The sequence below is a fragment of the Stomoxys calcitrans genome, chromosome 2 (genome assembly GCF_963082655.1).
Source record: "Stomoxys calcitrans chromosome 2, idStoCalc2.1, whole genome shotgun sequence".
Classification (NCBI taxonomy): domain Eukaryota; kingdom Metazoa; phylum Arthropoda; class Insecta; order Diptera; family Muscidae; genus Stomoxys; species Stomoxys calcitrans.
The window spans coordinates 2821913-2837723 of NC_081553.1; the positions used below are offsets into that span (position 1 = coordinate 2821913).

General features: G+C 36.6%; 1 protein-coding gene across 1 annotated transcript in view; it reads left to right on the forward strand.

Moving 5' to 3' along the window:
• Window positions 1-12487, forward strand: part of LOC106084358 (probable sodium/potassium/calcium exchanger CG1090) — a 33171-nt gene extending 20684 nt beyond the window's left edge. Inside the window, exons 2-7 of the mRNA XM_013247982.2 lie at window positions 3299-3514; window positions 4385-4628; window positions 4694-4983; window positions 5055-6060; window positions 10864-11052; window positions 11815-12487. Of these exons, the coding sequence (XP_013103436.1) occupies window positions 3299-3514; window positions 4385-4628; window positions 4694-4983; window positions 5055-6060; window positions 10864-11052; window positions 11815-11825 (1956 nt within the window). The 3' untranslated portion in view covers window positions 11826-12487. The remainder of the gene's footprint in view (window positions 1-3298; window positions 3515-4384; window positions 4629-4693; window positions 4984-5054; window positions 6061-10863; window positions 11053-11814) is intronic.
• Window positions 12488-15811: the final 3324 nt, after the last annotated feature.

The window sequence follows — 15811 nt, forward strand, 5'->3', positions numbered from 1 at the left end:
AAAATTTGAAGAGATAATTTACACCTCATGTGCAAATCAATCATATGATCACACAAACGTTTGGTGATGTGTGCCGTTATGCTATGGTGTTTTGCTAATAAAAATCCGAATTAATTTTTTGAGTCCTTCACCGAATGTACATTGATTTGTTCAGACTTTTACTTTTTATATCGTCTTTGGAAACGATTCATACATTTGTGGAAGTTTCCAAATACATATGTACAGTTCACTTGGACATTACATTTTCGCAGATGCACAGGTTGTCCCTATGTCAACCCATACTGGTGTGCAAAATGTGTACCCTACTTGCAAAGGCATTTTATTGCAGTCCCAAACGGCATACTTTTTTTTATTCATCCCGTTCCCCCAACGTGTAAGTTTGGTGGTAGGTCCCCCAAACAAAGTCCTTTTATTTCAGTCGCTTATTTTTGCGTTATACATGTCCTATTGAAGGGCAGGGCATGATCCAGATGCTTCGTCCCTAATATTAATATCAGATACATACTCTACTGTCAAAGACCTTTCATTTAAGTCTCATATTGTGCCGAAGGGACATGTCTTGGTGGGTGTTTTTATGGAGGGGATAATCCCCAAAAAATGTATCCCAAATATGTTTACCAGATTCATAGTCTTCTCACAAAGACTCTTCATATCCATATCAATGTGTGTATCGATGGACATACATGCCCCTTTTTGGGTATTTTGGGACTGAGTGGGCCCCCAAGACACCCTTGGATCAACATTTTTTTATGAGTGTTGTACTTTAATACTCCGAGATCTCGCCTTTTTAAAAAGTTTGTTAAGGGTAGGGTCCGAATATCATAAAATAAAGAACCAGAATCCTATTTTAACCGGAGGGCCAAACTCTACCACCCCTTCATGAAAATCGATGCAGCCGTTTTTCTATACGGAACAAACGGATTTTCCAATAACAGGTGGCATTTTGACATTCAAAGGATATTTATTTCATAATAAACAGGATGGTAAGCCGTTAATAATGAAAACGAACATCAGTCAAATGACCACCACAACTATGCTTACAGGATCATATCCTTTTCATGAAATTTTCATGTCTAAAATTTTCAGCGGTGGTTATCCCCTCCTAATGCTGGTAATATTTGTGACTTACTGTAGGGTTTGGTATGGCAGCCATGTAAAAACTTCTCCCCAAAGAGGTGTCGCACTGCAGCATGCCATTTGAACTCGGCTATAAAAGGAAGGTACCTCCATCATTGAGCTTAAACTTGAATAGGACAGCATTCATTGATATGTGAGAATTTGCATTTTCGAAAAAGTATGGTCCAATGACCCCGCCGGATTTTAAACTGCACCAAATAGTCACACGTCTTAACAATAACTCTTGGATTTTCCGAGCCCAAGATGCGACAATTTAGCTTGTTGACATATCATCAGTCAAGATGATTTCATGCTTTCACCATTTGTGTAGTGAATTTTAATAATTTCATCGCGTTTTTGAAGTTTTTATACCCTACACCAACACCACTGTGGTAAGGGTATTATAACTTTGTCCATTTGTTTACAATTATTGAATTATTTTTTAATTGCTATGATTTTTTTCAATTACAGTCGTAATACAATTTTTTCGTAATTTTGAATTAAAAAATTAATTGAATCAATTAATTTTTTAATTGAATCTGAAATAATTTTCAATTACAATCGCGATATATTTTATTCGTGATATTTTATTAAATTAAAAAGTTAATGGAATAAATCATTTATTAAACTGGATCGAAAAATGTTTCAACTATGAATTGGTGTTAGACAAACATTTTTTCAATTTCTTCTACAAAAACGGTGATTGATATTATCATTTTTGTGAAACAGTTTTAATTACAAATTTTCGTGATTGAACCCGATGTTAATCTTTCTCTGTGTAAGTCAACGGATCGGCCTAAAATCACTTTTTGATTCGATTTTGCTATGTCCGTCTGTCTGTATTCTTGTGATCAAGGTAAAGGTCGTATTTGTTGTCCGATTATAAAAAAATTTTGCACAAGTCACTTTTTTGGCCCAAGGGCAAACTCTATTGAACGGTTCAGATTAAGATATATTTAGCTCCCATTTATATATTTCATCCGATATGGCCTTGGCCATAATTTTGATGTGATCTTTACAAAATTTTGCACAACAAGTTCTATTTAATGTTCCAACATGTGCTCATAATTTTATCGAAATCGGTTCAGTTTTAGATATAGCTCCCATATATATCTTTCATCCGATATAACCTTTTAAGGCCACAATTTTGGTCCAATCTTTACAAAACTTAGCATGAGGTATTTTTTTACGTCCCAATATCTAAATAAAACGTCGTCCAGATTCGGATAAAACTCCCATATATATATCTGTCATCTGATATGGCCTTTTAAGGCTGTAGAAGCCACAGTTGTAGTCCTATCTTAACAAAAATCAGCGTAAGGTGTTTTGTTTAACGCCCCAGTATGTGTACAAAATTTCATCAAAATCGGTCATGATTTAGATGTAGCTCCCATATAAATATATATTTCATCCTTTATGGCCCTTTTAGGCTGTAGAAGCCACAATTTATCTCCCATCGTAAGAAAATCGTACAAAGTTTTATTCACTATTTCAAAAGGAATGCAAAATTAAAGTCTTAGTAGGTTTCAACAAATGTTCTTTGTAGTAAAAGTATTACGTAGACTCGGTGGTGTAGGGTTTTTATAGGCGGCATCTTGAACCCTTAGAAGCCGCAATTGTTATTCTATTTGACCGAAATTTTGTGCGTAGTGTTCTATTACGACTTCTATTACAACAATGTACGATCCAAATCGATTTGTAACCTAATATAGCTCCCATATAAACTTACCTCCTGAGTCCACGCCTTGAGCCCCTGAATATTGTAATTATTGTCTGATTTGGATGAAATTTTTATTTTTATGCACTAAAATTCATACCAAAGTCTTGCTTGATTTTGGCATCTGAACCAAGAAAAGTTAGGGTTGACTGAGAATGTCAGTGCTGTTGTCGCATTTTTAAATGCACTTTCGGCTCGAATTTTTGTGTTTTTGTTTTACCGTTACTTACCATTCCTGATGTCGCAAATCGATCGTTCTGTGAACTTGTAACTGTCTTTCGCACAGTACTTCTCAGTTTATCGGGAAGATTCCCAATAAACACATAACATTTTTGTTTACTATTGAAAACCAACTAAGCACAACTCCAAAGATCCACTACTCCTGCATATATTTCTTCCTTATTTCATATCATCGACTTGAACTTTCAATACTCAAATAAAAATACTTCAATTTTATAATTTTAGGCGTTTAGCAGAAGAACTCGACGAGCTCGAATGTGGAATATGGGTATTTTGTTCCTGATATACTACAGCGTTACAGTGTACTCGGCTAAAGATTCCAAACTGGATGAACCTGTCTCGTTAACCGATTTAGGCAGTGCTGAAAGCCAAAATGAGGAGCTTCCTGCCAAGTCCGGCGAACAATTGGATGAAACTAGCGAAGGAGCGGAGGAGACAGAGGTAGGTCTAAATGAACGATTATCCCCAGTATGTAACAAATCGGCATATTGTTCTGAGACCCAACAAAGTATATGTATTCTCAATCGTCTTGACATTCTAAGTCGGCTTTTAGCCTTTTCCGTCCGTTTGTCGAGAGCACGCTAACTTTCGAAGGAATAAAGTTTGGCGCTAAAAATTTAGCACGAATACTTGCTATAAGTGTGAGTCGGTTGGGATTGTATATGGGCTATATCGGTCTATAGTTTGATATAGTTGCCATAAAAATCGATCTTGCATCTTGACTTCTTGGGCCTCTAGGGGGCGCAATTCTTATCCGATTTGGCTGCAGCAGATATTTTATTTTGACTTTAGAGGGCGCAATTATTAAAGTGGTTTGTTTTGACTTCCAACAACTGCGTCAAGTATTGTCCACATCGGGTCACAACCTGATATATCTCCCATATAAACCTGAGACCCCGATTTTATTTCTTGAGCCATTATAGGGCTCAATTCTTATCCGATTTGAAATTTTACACAATGAACCAAACCAAATATATCCCCAATCGGTTCATAGCTCGGTTTTGCTCAAATAGTATAGCAATTTTTATCCATCATTTTTTGTTTGTCTATAAAGAGATATTGGCTACAGAACTTGACAAATGCGATCCATGGTGGGGGGTATATAAGATTCGGCCCGACCGAACTTAGCACGCTTTTACTTATTTTTATTTACTTATTTGCCCAATTTTGTATTTTAAACCGGACGGGCCATTTATAAAATTACCATAGAACTACACATTTATGGGAGATTACTCTCTTCAAAATATTGTATGACATATTTCAATAATATTTTTGGTTTTGTTTTTCAAATACAACAATTTTTATCTCCAGTTTATAGTAACTAGCACACAAGCCACACATGCAGCGCCGAGTCACTCACTGCCAACATGGCGCCCTAAGCGTGAAAATTGTACTCCTCCAGCGATAGAACAGTTCCCTCCCACCCTCATGGGTCCATGGCTGAGAAGACATGGAGGTCTGATTATACACGTCCTGGTGGCTGTTTTCACATTCTTCGGTCTGGCCATAGTGTGCGACGAGTATTTTGTGGCCAGTTTGGATCGTCTGTGCGAAGGTGAGAAAGCTTTTCAACCGTTCTTATCAATATTTGTAACCTATCTCCTCCTCTGCTTTAACTAGAATTGAAGTTATCTCCCGATGTGGCTGGTGCTACTTTCATGGCGGCTGGCAGTTCAGCACCGGAATTGGCCACAGTGGTCATTGGTGTCTTCTTTGCTAAGGACGACATTGGTATTAGTGGTGTAATTGGTTCGGCCGTCTTCAACATTATGTTTGTCATTTCGGTGTGTGCTCTGTGCTCGGGCACAGTATGCCAACTCAACTGGTGGCCTTTGGTGCGTGACTGCTTTTTCTATTGTTTGTCCATATTGGTGATGTTGATTATCATTGTCAACGATGTGATCTCCTGTGTAAGTAGACCAAGCACAAACGATCGCAGAAAAGATTCTTTAATGTGCTCAAATTCTCTTCCCTTCTGCAGTTCGAATCGATCGTCATGTTGCTGTGCTATGTGCTGTACTGTGTCGCCCTGCATTTCAATTCTGATCTGGAGCGATGGGCCATGTCTCTCAATCTTCCCTTCAAGCTTCCAACCAAAGAGGAACAGTCATCTTTAGTCACCTACAAAAACGTCCCCGACACCACCTATACAGAAGGCAGTCAACAGCAGACTAATTTGTCACAAGAGCCTAACGCCGCCTCTGCGACACCAGGAAACCAGCAGCAATCAGACTACCAGAATTACACCGATCCAAATGCCAGTTGGGACCCAAATTCCGCTTGGGGCGAGGAAGCCTCCAGCAATCCCGTAGGAGGGGCCAGTGCTAGAGCCACCCAACCTCCGGTGGACGATTGGGGCATGAGTCAGTTCAGTGGTGGCCAAGGCCAAGAGAATATGGCCTACAATCCCGATCAGCCTGAGTCGGTAGTTACACAAAGTGCTTCGGCAGATGCAGCGAATAAGCCTGTGGTGGGCAAGCCTCAACCACCTGGTGGGGGCGCAACGGACTACTACAAGTCCAGCGACAAATCCAAAGAAGCTCGTCCCAATCCACTGGAACGTCCTACCGCGGGTGGGCTTCCAGCACTGGTTTCCTGGTATGTTGTCTATCCCATTCACTTCATGTGCCAGAAAACCATGCCCGACTGTCGCACCGAACAGTATCGCAATTGGTACCCCTTCACATTCCTCATCTCCATGATCTGGATTTCGTTCTATTCATACTTCATGGTGTGGATGATCACCGTCATTGGCTCAACACTGGGCATACCGGATACGGTGATGGGTCTAACCTTTGTTGCTGCTGGTGTCTCTGTGCCCGATGCCCTAAGCTCAATAGCTGTTATCAAAGAAGGCTATGGCGATATGGCCGTTTCAAATGCAATCGGCTCGAATGTCTTTGATATCCTAGTGTGCTTAGGTCTTCCGTGGTTCATACAGACGGCCATCATTAAGCCGGGCTCTCACGTCAATGTCATATCGAAAGGTAAGTGGACTGGAGTTAGCGAGTGGGTGACGTGGGTCACACGGGTGACGTGGGTACTCTTAAGAGCTTCGCCAGAGCAACCTGGAAGACTTAAGGACAGCTGAGGACACTCAAGTGTCATTTGCCCGTCATTTCTTTTAATGAGTTGTGTGTTTTCTGTCTTAAACTTTAACGTAAAACGAGGTAATATCCAAAAAGTTTCTCAACACCTTACCTCTCCTCTTCACAAGCAAAACAACACCGGGACTCCCTCACTCCCACACACAGTCACTCTCCCAATAAAACACTAAATGCACATTTGTTTGCATTCGCAGCCACTAGACACTACTGACACTTGCAAAATTTTCCATTTGGTCAAAATTCAAAATTTACTTCAAGCCTATTAACCTACTGCTGACGACGAATCAATATGAGCACACATATTTATTTCTTCTACCATCATTCACTGCTATTATCACTTAGTTAGAAGTTTTGGTTTCTACTACACCATAGTAGAAAATCGTATTATTTATGGCTTTTCTATCGTTCTTGAAGTCCTTTTTGGAGAGAACTATAATGCCACTAGTGTTGATAGGAACAAATGTTACGATGATTAGTTGGGTTCGGAGCGGTCCCAAAAGTAGCCGACCTAATGTAGTAAGAATATTATTTTGTTTCGTAAAAAGTGGCAACCTTCTAAAACATATGTTTTATGTTTCAAAAGTAAGCGATCTCCGTGAATTGGCAAATATGGAAAAAATTGGTCACGGATATATTTATTATACAATACTTTCATTTGCAAAGCCTCCGCCCCACCAACATAAAAACCGAGCTACATTCTGCTTTGGTGAAGTCTGGTTGGCTGAGTTTAAACGGGACCGGTCGACTTGTTGAGCCAAAAAGTATTACAAAATCCACAAAATGGGAGTAGAAGACCGTCAATTAAAAATTCGTGAGATGGGTTTGCTCTCAATACATCGGAAACAGCCCTGATCTCAAATCCACCTTTGCGATGGCAAAGATCCGCATAGCTTCAGCACGTACCTTATTCGGCAGATATAGATAATTTTTGTGTCCAAACTTAAAAAGAGGACTTGTCGGAAAAAGATTTGCCAGTACTAAAGAGTTGGAAGTTGCGGTTGAGGGCTATTTTGAGGACCTATAGAGATCTTAGTGCAAAAACAGGGTATCAAAGCTATGAAAAATCGTGGAAAAAGTGTATCGAGTTAAAAAAAAGGTTATGTTGCGAATGTGTAAAGAACATTTTTTCCATATGTTTTGTGTTTTCTTTATTAGGTCGACTCAATCGAGCTTTCGATAATCACTATCATACATCTTCTTCTAATTTCTAACTTACAACTTTATCCACTTATGAATCGCAAGTGACACGAATACCAACATTTTTTTTAATGGAATTCATTACATAAATGTCTTAAAACCGGATAAAAATAGTGCTCCACAACATATGGTTGTAAAAATTGAGCCAGTGGGATATAAACATCATAATAAGACCGACCAACTTTAGCGTCCGCCACATAAAACGTGTAGTGATCGCTTTCGAAAAATCAATAGACGCAATCCTGATTACTTCTTTTAAAAGTTTGTCCACAAAATGTAACGCAACCGTTCCATATATCGAGAGGGTACCACAAAAACGGCTAGTTCGTGCTGCTCAACATATTTTCCAATTAGATAGTGCACTTTTGTGACGCTCAATATGTTCATCCACGGGGATATGAACAACTTTATGGAAAACGTCAAAATGTTTAAGGGAATATTAGATCCAAATAAAAAAATGCAAATTTTGCCCATGAACATTCCAATAAGGAACAAGGGAAAACTTCTCACATATCAATGAGTGCAGTCCGATTCAAATTTAAGTTCAGTGATAAGGGGCCTCCTTTTTATAGCCGAGTCCGAACGACGTACCGCAATGCGAAACCTCTTTGGAGAGAAGTTTTACATGGCATATTGCCTCACAAATGTTGCCAGTATTAGGAGGGGAAACCACCGATGAAAATTTTCTTTATGATGGTCTCACCAGGATTCGAACCCAAGGGTTCGCTGCGGTGGCCTCCATGTATATATATTGGGTTGCCCAAAAAGTAATTGCGGATTTTTCATATAGTCGGCGTTGACAAATTTTTTCACAGCTTGTGACTCTGTAATTGCATTCTTTCTTCTGTCAGTTATCAGCTGTTACTTTTAGCTTGCTTTAGAAAAAAGTGTAAAAAAAGTATATTTGATTAAAGTTCATTCTAAGTTTTATTTAAAATGCATTTACTTTCTATTAAAAAATCCGCAATTACTTTTTGGGCAACCCAATATATAAATATATTAGATCCAATTTATCTAAATGTTTCTCGTTCCAAAGAAATTATTATTGTGAGTTTATGTCGCAGAAGGGCTATCGTCAATAATAATCCTTCCAGATTATACATTTTTTTTGCGTGAGCATGAAAAAACGATTGATACCTCTTGATATACTATAATGATTCTGTCTTTACATATTTTAATGATAAGTCATCTCTCTTTTACATCTGTCCTACGAATACGTAGGAGTTATTTTGTTGCTACAAATACCAAACATCGAAATTCCGTCCTTTTACAAAATTACCCACTCACATTCCATTATGGAACAGTTGTCCGATTAATGATAAGGGACCTGATTTTTAATATCGAGTACGAACAGCGTGTCGCAGAGAATTTCCCCGTTATTTTATAGACCACAAAAGTGTTTATTAAGTTCCGCGTATGTCAAAAAAGGAGCCACGTGGAGGGCCAGTTACTACTAACTGGGGTCCACACTTACCCCAAACAGGAATCAGGACATGGCAATATGGAGCTCAATTACAGGGTATGCGAGAGTAGAATACGAATCTGGTATCCAAATGTGGGACCAAGTGTTTAGGAGGGCCACCCCAAAACACACTGAAAAGGGGCTCAAATGACATGTATTTGAAAGTAGAGGACGAATCTGATACCATCATTCAGTACATTGTGTCTGTGGTGCCACCCCAACTCCTTAACACCCCTCAAATAGGACGTATTTGCTGACTATTCCAATATGGAGCTCAAATAAAAGATATTTTAGAGAAGAACACGAATCTGATATATATTTTCAGCCACTGAACAGCCGCTCTACCCCCAAAAACTCCCCACAAAGCGGACATATTTACCGACTATGGAAATATTCAAAGGCTCCGATTCTTTCACTTCTCGGGACAAGGTGTCTAGGGGCCGTCCGACCTCCATTACAACCCCCAAATAGGACGTATTTGTTTACCATGGCAAATTGGGGCTCAAAGAGAGTGGAACACGATGTTCATAGATTTTAAGGCCCCACTCCACAAACGGAATATATTTGCCGACTATGCCAATTAGGGCCTCAAATGAAAGGTATTTGAGAGTAGAACACGAATTTGATATCCACCTTTGGGGCAAAGTGTTTGGAAGACGCCTCATTCCATAAACTCCCCTAAAATCAATGTCAATATGGGGTTCAAATAAATGGCACAATGCTGATATTTTTCGGGGCTAAATGTCTGGGTAGCCGCCACACTCTCTAAACACCCCCTAACTAGACATATTTGCAAATTAGGCCAATAATGGATTCAAAAGGAAGGTATTTTGGAGTAGAGAATGAATTTTATATCAACATTCGAGGTGAAATGTATGCTGGGCCATCCCAATCCCAAAACCCACATGGCAATATCGGGCTCAAATAGAGTATTTTAGGAATGGTGTACATCTAACGTCCAAACTTAAATGACCCGAACCCCTCCGAGCGATTTCGTAGACTAATAAAGATCATATAAAGACATTTACATGGTACTGCACTAGAAGCTCTATAAGTATCGAAAAAAAATATTCTATGGATAATTTTGTTCCATATTGTAAAATAAGGCTCAGCGGAGCGGGCCCGTTTCAGCTAGTTTGCCTTTATAAAAATAATGTTCACTCTACACTACTACTGTGGTATATAATAATTATATCGATTAATGGAGAATTACTAACGGATTCGAATTAACCATATCCGTTTGTCTGTGTGTATTCTTGTGATCTATGTACAAATCGGGTTTGTTATTCGGTTGAAACAACTTTTTAACAAGTAAAAATATGCTAAGTTCGACCGAGCCGTATCTTGGGAACCCACCACCATGGATTTTACTAAAAATGTACACAACTGAACTTTTTTAAAGGACACGTGTACTTTATGTAAAAAATGTCTAGCAAATCAGATAAAATATAAGCTTCGTGGGGCCGTATAAGACATTTCAGGAGATCGGTTTATATGGAAGCTGTATCATGATGTAGACTGATTTGAACCATACTTACCACGGATGTGGTGGGCACAGCAAATATATAACGGAACAAATATGTTGCTGTTCTCACGTGTTTAAAGAAAAGTACACACTTGTGTTATACATATTTAGAAAATTTGTTGAACTTTATACCCACACACTTGCTTTAAGCACCAACTCATTATCATACCTGATTCACTGGTGGACAATCTTATGTTTTATTTCCATCTCTCTCTCTCTCTGCCTCTCTCTACCTACCTATCTATCTTTTTCGCTCATATTGCACAGTTAGTTGAGGTTGTTGCAATTGGTTCTTCTCACCCAGCTCTGTTGTAGAAAATAAATCATTAATTAAATTAACTAGTCGATAGAGGAACGATTTAATTGAATCGAATCTAATTTGCCAAACACACCCACACAAACACTCTTACAAATGTCACCTGTTTAGTTCACATAATAAAACTGTTTTGCTTTCTTTTTCCATCCCCTTCTTCTCTTCTTTTAAACTTTGCATTTACAGGTCTGACCTACTCCACCATATCGCTGTTCTCAACGGTGATATTCTTGATACTTTCGACTCACTTGAATGGCTGGAAATTAGACAAGCGCCTCGGCATCATCCTGATGGTGTGGTACCTGTTATTCATCACATTAGCCTCCCTGTATGAATTGAATGTATTCGGCTACATGAATCCACCTGAATGTCCAAGTAAGTAGAAATCCCCAACTGTTTCTATTTCCAATCCAACAAATGTATGATGTGACTATTGAATTATTTGTGATTGTTGTCAAAGTCACTATTGAAACTGAGAGTAGATTAATAGACTACTTGGCGTATAAGCTATTCAATGTACAATTAATTAAATTAAGTATACGCCTTGGCATTTCAAAATTCTGAGTGTGAGATAAAATTGGACGAACTGTTGGCAATTATTTGTGAGGCTCGCCAAAGAGAAACACTCAATCGAAAATATCATCATTCACCAGGACACAGGACAAATCATGAAAATATTTGCCTATTTGCCTTTTTTACAACAAATTCCATGCGCAACTTTTTCGTGGATCATCACCTATACTGGCTATGACTTGCAGAGCTTTTAGAAACTCCCTTGATTTTGGTCCTATTTTGATTAAATTGTCTGAAGTAAAATTATGTTCGTACCATGTACAATACAGATAGGTTTATAAATTGAAGTCACCATTCGGAAACCCAATTTTTTATTCAATTTCAATATCCAGTGCCCGTCATATATCTATCCTAAATTTTATTGTGGGACAGCGGGCAGACTTATACTAAGTCAATGGGTCGAACGGCGCGTCAATCTATGGGAAGACTTACATCGTAGGGAAGATTTACAAATATTTTTGGGATTCCTGAAACATGTTTTTTCATATTCTCGCCAGAATTCAAATTCAAACGTATCTTTTCAGATTAAAGCTAAATTAATTGAAATATTTGTTTATTTTTCAGGTGATTACTAAATAAGTTGACTTTGTTCGTTTAAAAACTACATAGCAAAAATAAACCACAATACTATGGAGACTTCAATATCCAGAGCATCCCACATGATTTTAAGTGTTTCATTGTGTTTCATTCAAAACCAATTTCGTATCGAACCCAATCGAAACACAAAAGTCGACGACAAAAAAGAAGGTTTGGAAAGAAGCGAAATAAAATAAGTATAACAAAACGATAACAACCACCACCATCACCATCCCTCAGCCCTAAATACGAGTATAGATTGGAAAAATTGTTTATCATCCATCATCGAAGATGCATAGAGGATATTTACGAATATTTGCACACCCCTGTAGAGATTTGATATTGGCAGCATTCTGTGCCACCACTTGACGGAATTAAGTTTCTAGCGGCAAGGCGATCAGGAGATGTCGTCAACATGGCCAGAATGGCAGGGCATCTTGAATGTCGGCGAATGAGAAACTTTAGGCCAAAAGTGGAAGCTAAGAATGACAGCATTAACCACCCACAGCATTTATCGAATGAAATTCTTTACAGAATAAAAAGTAGAATGAACAACAATAACAACAATAATAATAATAACAACAACAAGAATAAAATATTAGCATATTTTACATTTTTACAACGCACCATAAACAATAAAGAACAAGAAAAAGATGAACAATATTATAACAATGATATAATATAATGTACTAAAACAAAACTGTAGTTAGGAATATAATTTTTGGAAAACAAAAGAGAAAAACTTCTGCAAAAAACAAACAAAAAACCAACCAAAATACCAAATATTTAATTATTTATTCAAAATGGCAAATAATGAATTATGTTTATATTAAATTATTTACCAAATAAAAACAATCGAAACCAACATCAAATAAAATTAAATTCAATTCAATTGTCATCATTTAATGAAATGCAATAATTTACACATATTACTCATTTGTTGTTTTTGTTTATTTTTTTGCGTACTTATATTAACCATAATAATTAACTTTATTTTTAGTATAATTTTAACACAAAATAGTTTATAAACATTAGAAACAAATTATAATAAGCTTTAATCTAAAACCAAAAAGGAAGAAAATCAATATCAAAAGAAAACAAAAATAATTAAGAATACAATACAAGACAAAAAACTATTGGTAAATTTTATTTATATACAAAAATAATAACCCCCGCCCAGCCCCCAAACAACAACAATGATATAATAAAACTAAACCACGCGTCGCATTTGCATAAGGCATGGTTGGCAAAGGCACAGAATAATCACCTTTAACATATATTGAGCAATTAATTCAATAGTAAATGGTTTTATTTCACCAAATATTTCTTCGCCCTCTCCATGAAAGCGCTGCGCTATTAAATTATGAATTCAATTTTTTTCTGGGATAAAATCCATAGCTGAAAATTTATCCTTATAGAAGATAAAAGTGGCAATCCATTAAGCACTTAGTTCATTTGGTAGTAATCCAACCCACAACAATCTCACAGAGAATTAATTAACTCAGCTACCGGGTCGCTACCCATGAAAATATTTACTTTCATTTGTTTATTTGATGACCGATCGAAATCGATTTCTCCAAGGCATTTAGTCGTGCGCGCTTCTTTTTCCGCAATTTCTAACCTTGTTTTAAGATATTTTGTTTCTCCAAGGCATTTAGTCGTGCGCGCTTCTTCTTCCGCAATTTCTAACCTTGTTTTAAGATATTTTGTTTCACTTGATCGTTCCAAATATCCAAATATAATCTTTAAGTGAAGCTTCTTCTTCCGTTCTCATAACATGTTCTGTTCTCACTGACCTAGTTGTTACATTCAGAAAAATGCTTATCGTAAATATGAGTTGATAACATAATACACGTTAGTTCATGATCTTTTCTCACGTTTAATTAAAATTTCCTAAGGGGTTAGAAAATAAACATTGTACAAATAAAATTAACACTTCATGAGTTTAGATGAAATTTTATGAGTATAGATGAAATAGTTAAAAACTCAGGTGGTGTTAACTATTTAACATAAATCTATTTCTTTGAAAAAAGCAAGCACTTTACTTAATACGCATAGGTAAAGGCATATTATCGTCAACGATACCTCTTCCGAAACTTATTACTGAATGAACTACTCAAAGAATTTGGAATTGGAATTTTAGTTCGATATATGTAACTAAACTGTTTGAGTTCACAACAACATGTAATATTTTAATAACTGTTAGTTAGTGTTGAACCAAAATTGATTTGCTGACTGTGGCATTGCCAACTCCAAAAATATATTCTTTATTTCTTTTAGCTCCCCACAAACGCGCGGAATAATGTGGGGCATTATTTTAAAGTATGAAATAATAAATAATGGAATATGTCAAAACTAAACAAAAGAGTATGGTCATCTTTGATGAAAATGAGTTAGAAAAGATTTTGCTTTTGGATTGAAGAAGAAAATAGTCGAAGACTTAAATAATAGTGATGTGGATGAATGCATAGAGTGTCTGCTTTGGAAGGTTCTTGCTTCAATACTTGGCTGCGACAAAAGTAGAGTTTATTTCATTAATAATTGCAATGTTTCATATTAAACTTGTCTTCTTCAAAACAGCTGAGCAATTGATAGCGTGATGCGCGGATGGGAGACAGTTAGAACCGGGTTATTTAATTAAAATATACTAGCCAATCTCCAATTAGATGCTTCAAAGAGTTCGGAGTTATTCATTTAATAGCGTAGCAGCCAACATTGTAGGGGGTTTTTTGTTTTGTTCTGTCAAAACCAAAATCTAAGTCCAAAATGGTTTCTTTTTCCAAAGAGCATTAATAATGAAAACAAATGAATTAACAACAAAATGCAACGAATTTTCGTTAATTAATTAATAAAGGAATTAAAATTCCAAAACCAAAAATCAAATATGAGCTACACAAGATTGAAATGAGATATATTCCACTAAAACGGCTATAATAAACCACCATCACCGTATCATCATCATCATCATTACCGTCATCAAGTACACAATCATTTAGAAAAAACTATATTTTTTAAATCAAACTTATAGTTTGTTGAATAATTTGTGATAAAGCAAAAAAAAACTTAATAGCTCTATTCAGCATTGCTTTTAATTATCATTTACTTAATTTGCACTGCTTCACATCTTGTCTTTTTCATTACATCCCAATATGTTGCATTTCTGAACTAAGTTTGGTTTCACAACTTCACAGATTAACTATCCACTGAAGAGAAATATTCAAAAGCACCAGTTGTAATTTGAGATTATCGAATCTGCTTCAACATAATTGTGAATGCTGCACAATTATATTGATCAGATTGGTTGGGAGTGGAACAATTCACTAAAACATATACAAGAAACTATTACAAAAACCTCCCCTGCGAGATATATATAAGAGATCTAAGCTGGTTGAACAAATTTATTTAAGGTTCAATTTTCAACACATACGCAAATATCTTTGGTCAAACTCTGAGTTCAATCTTTAAATTACACAAAAAAATGGATTTCAACCCCCAAATTAAAAGTTGACTCACATGGATCAAATTTGGTGTTCAAAGCTAAGGACTTGTCGGTGACATCAAGTAAAAAATATATTTAAGACTGGGTCTTTTTAATTTTCATAGGTCCAAAGGCCTTGATTATCTGCATAACATCCCAGTTTTTCGCAAGTAGGGCCGGTACTCTGTTTCACTTTTTTGGCCACTGCCACCAAAAAATTATTGAGAATGTTCTCAATAATTAAAATTATATTTTCAGGCTATGAATTTTAAAAGGCAGTAAGAAACAATAATTGGTGTATTATAAAGTCAAGCTTGTATATTCTGTAAATAATTAAAGCAAAGTAATAGTTTTAAACTTTCACAACTGTTCCGAAAGTGGAAGAGAGTACCTTGTCATTGGTAAATAAACATTTCTATGCCTTCCAACTTGATTTCCATCCCACAGTTTTTGTTTCCTATCACACTGTCTGTGTGGGAATTCAATCTTAAATCATGTTTTTCCACA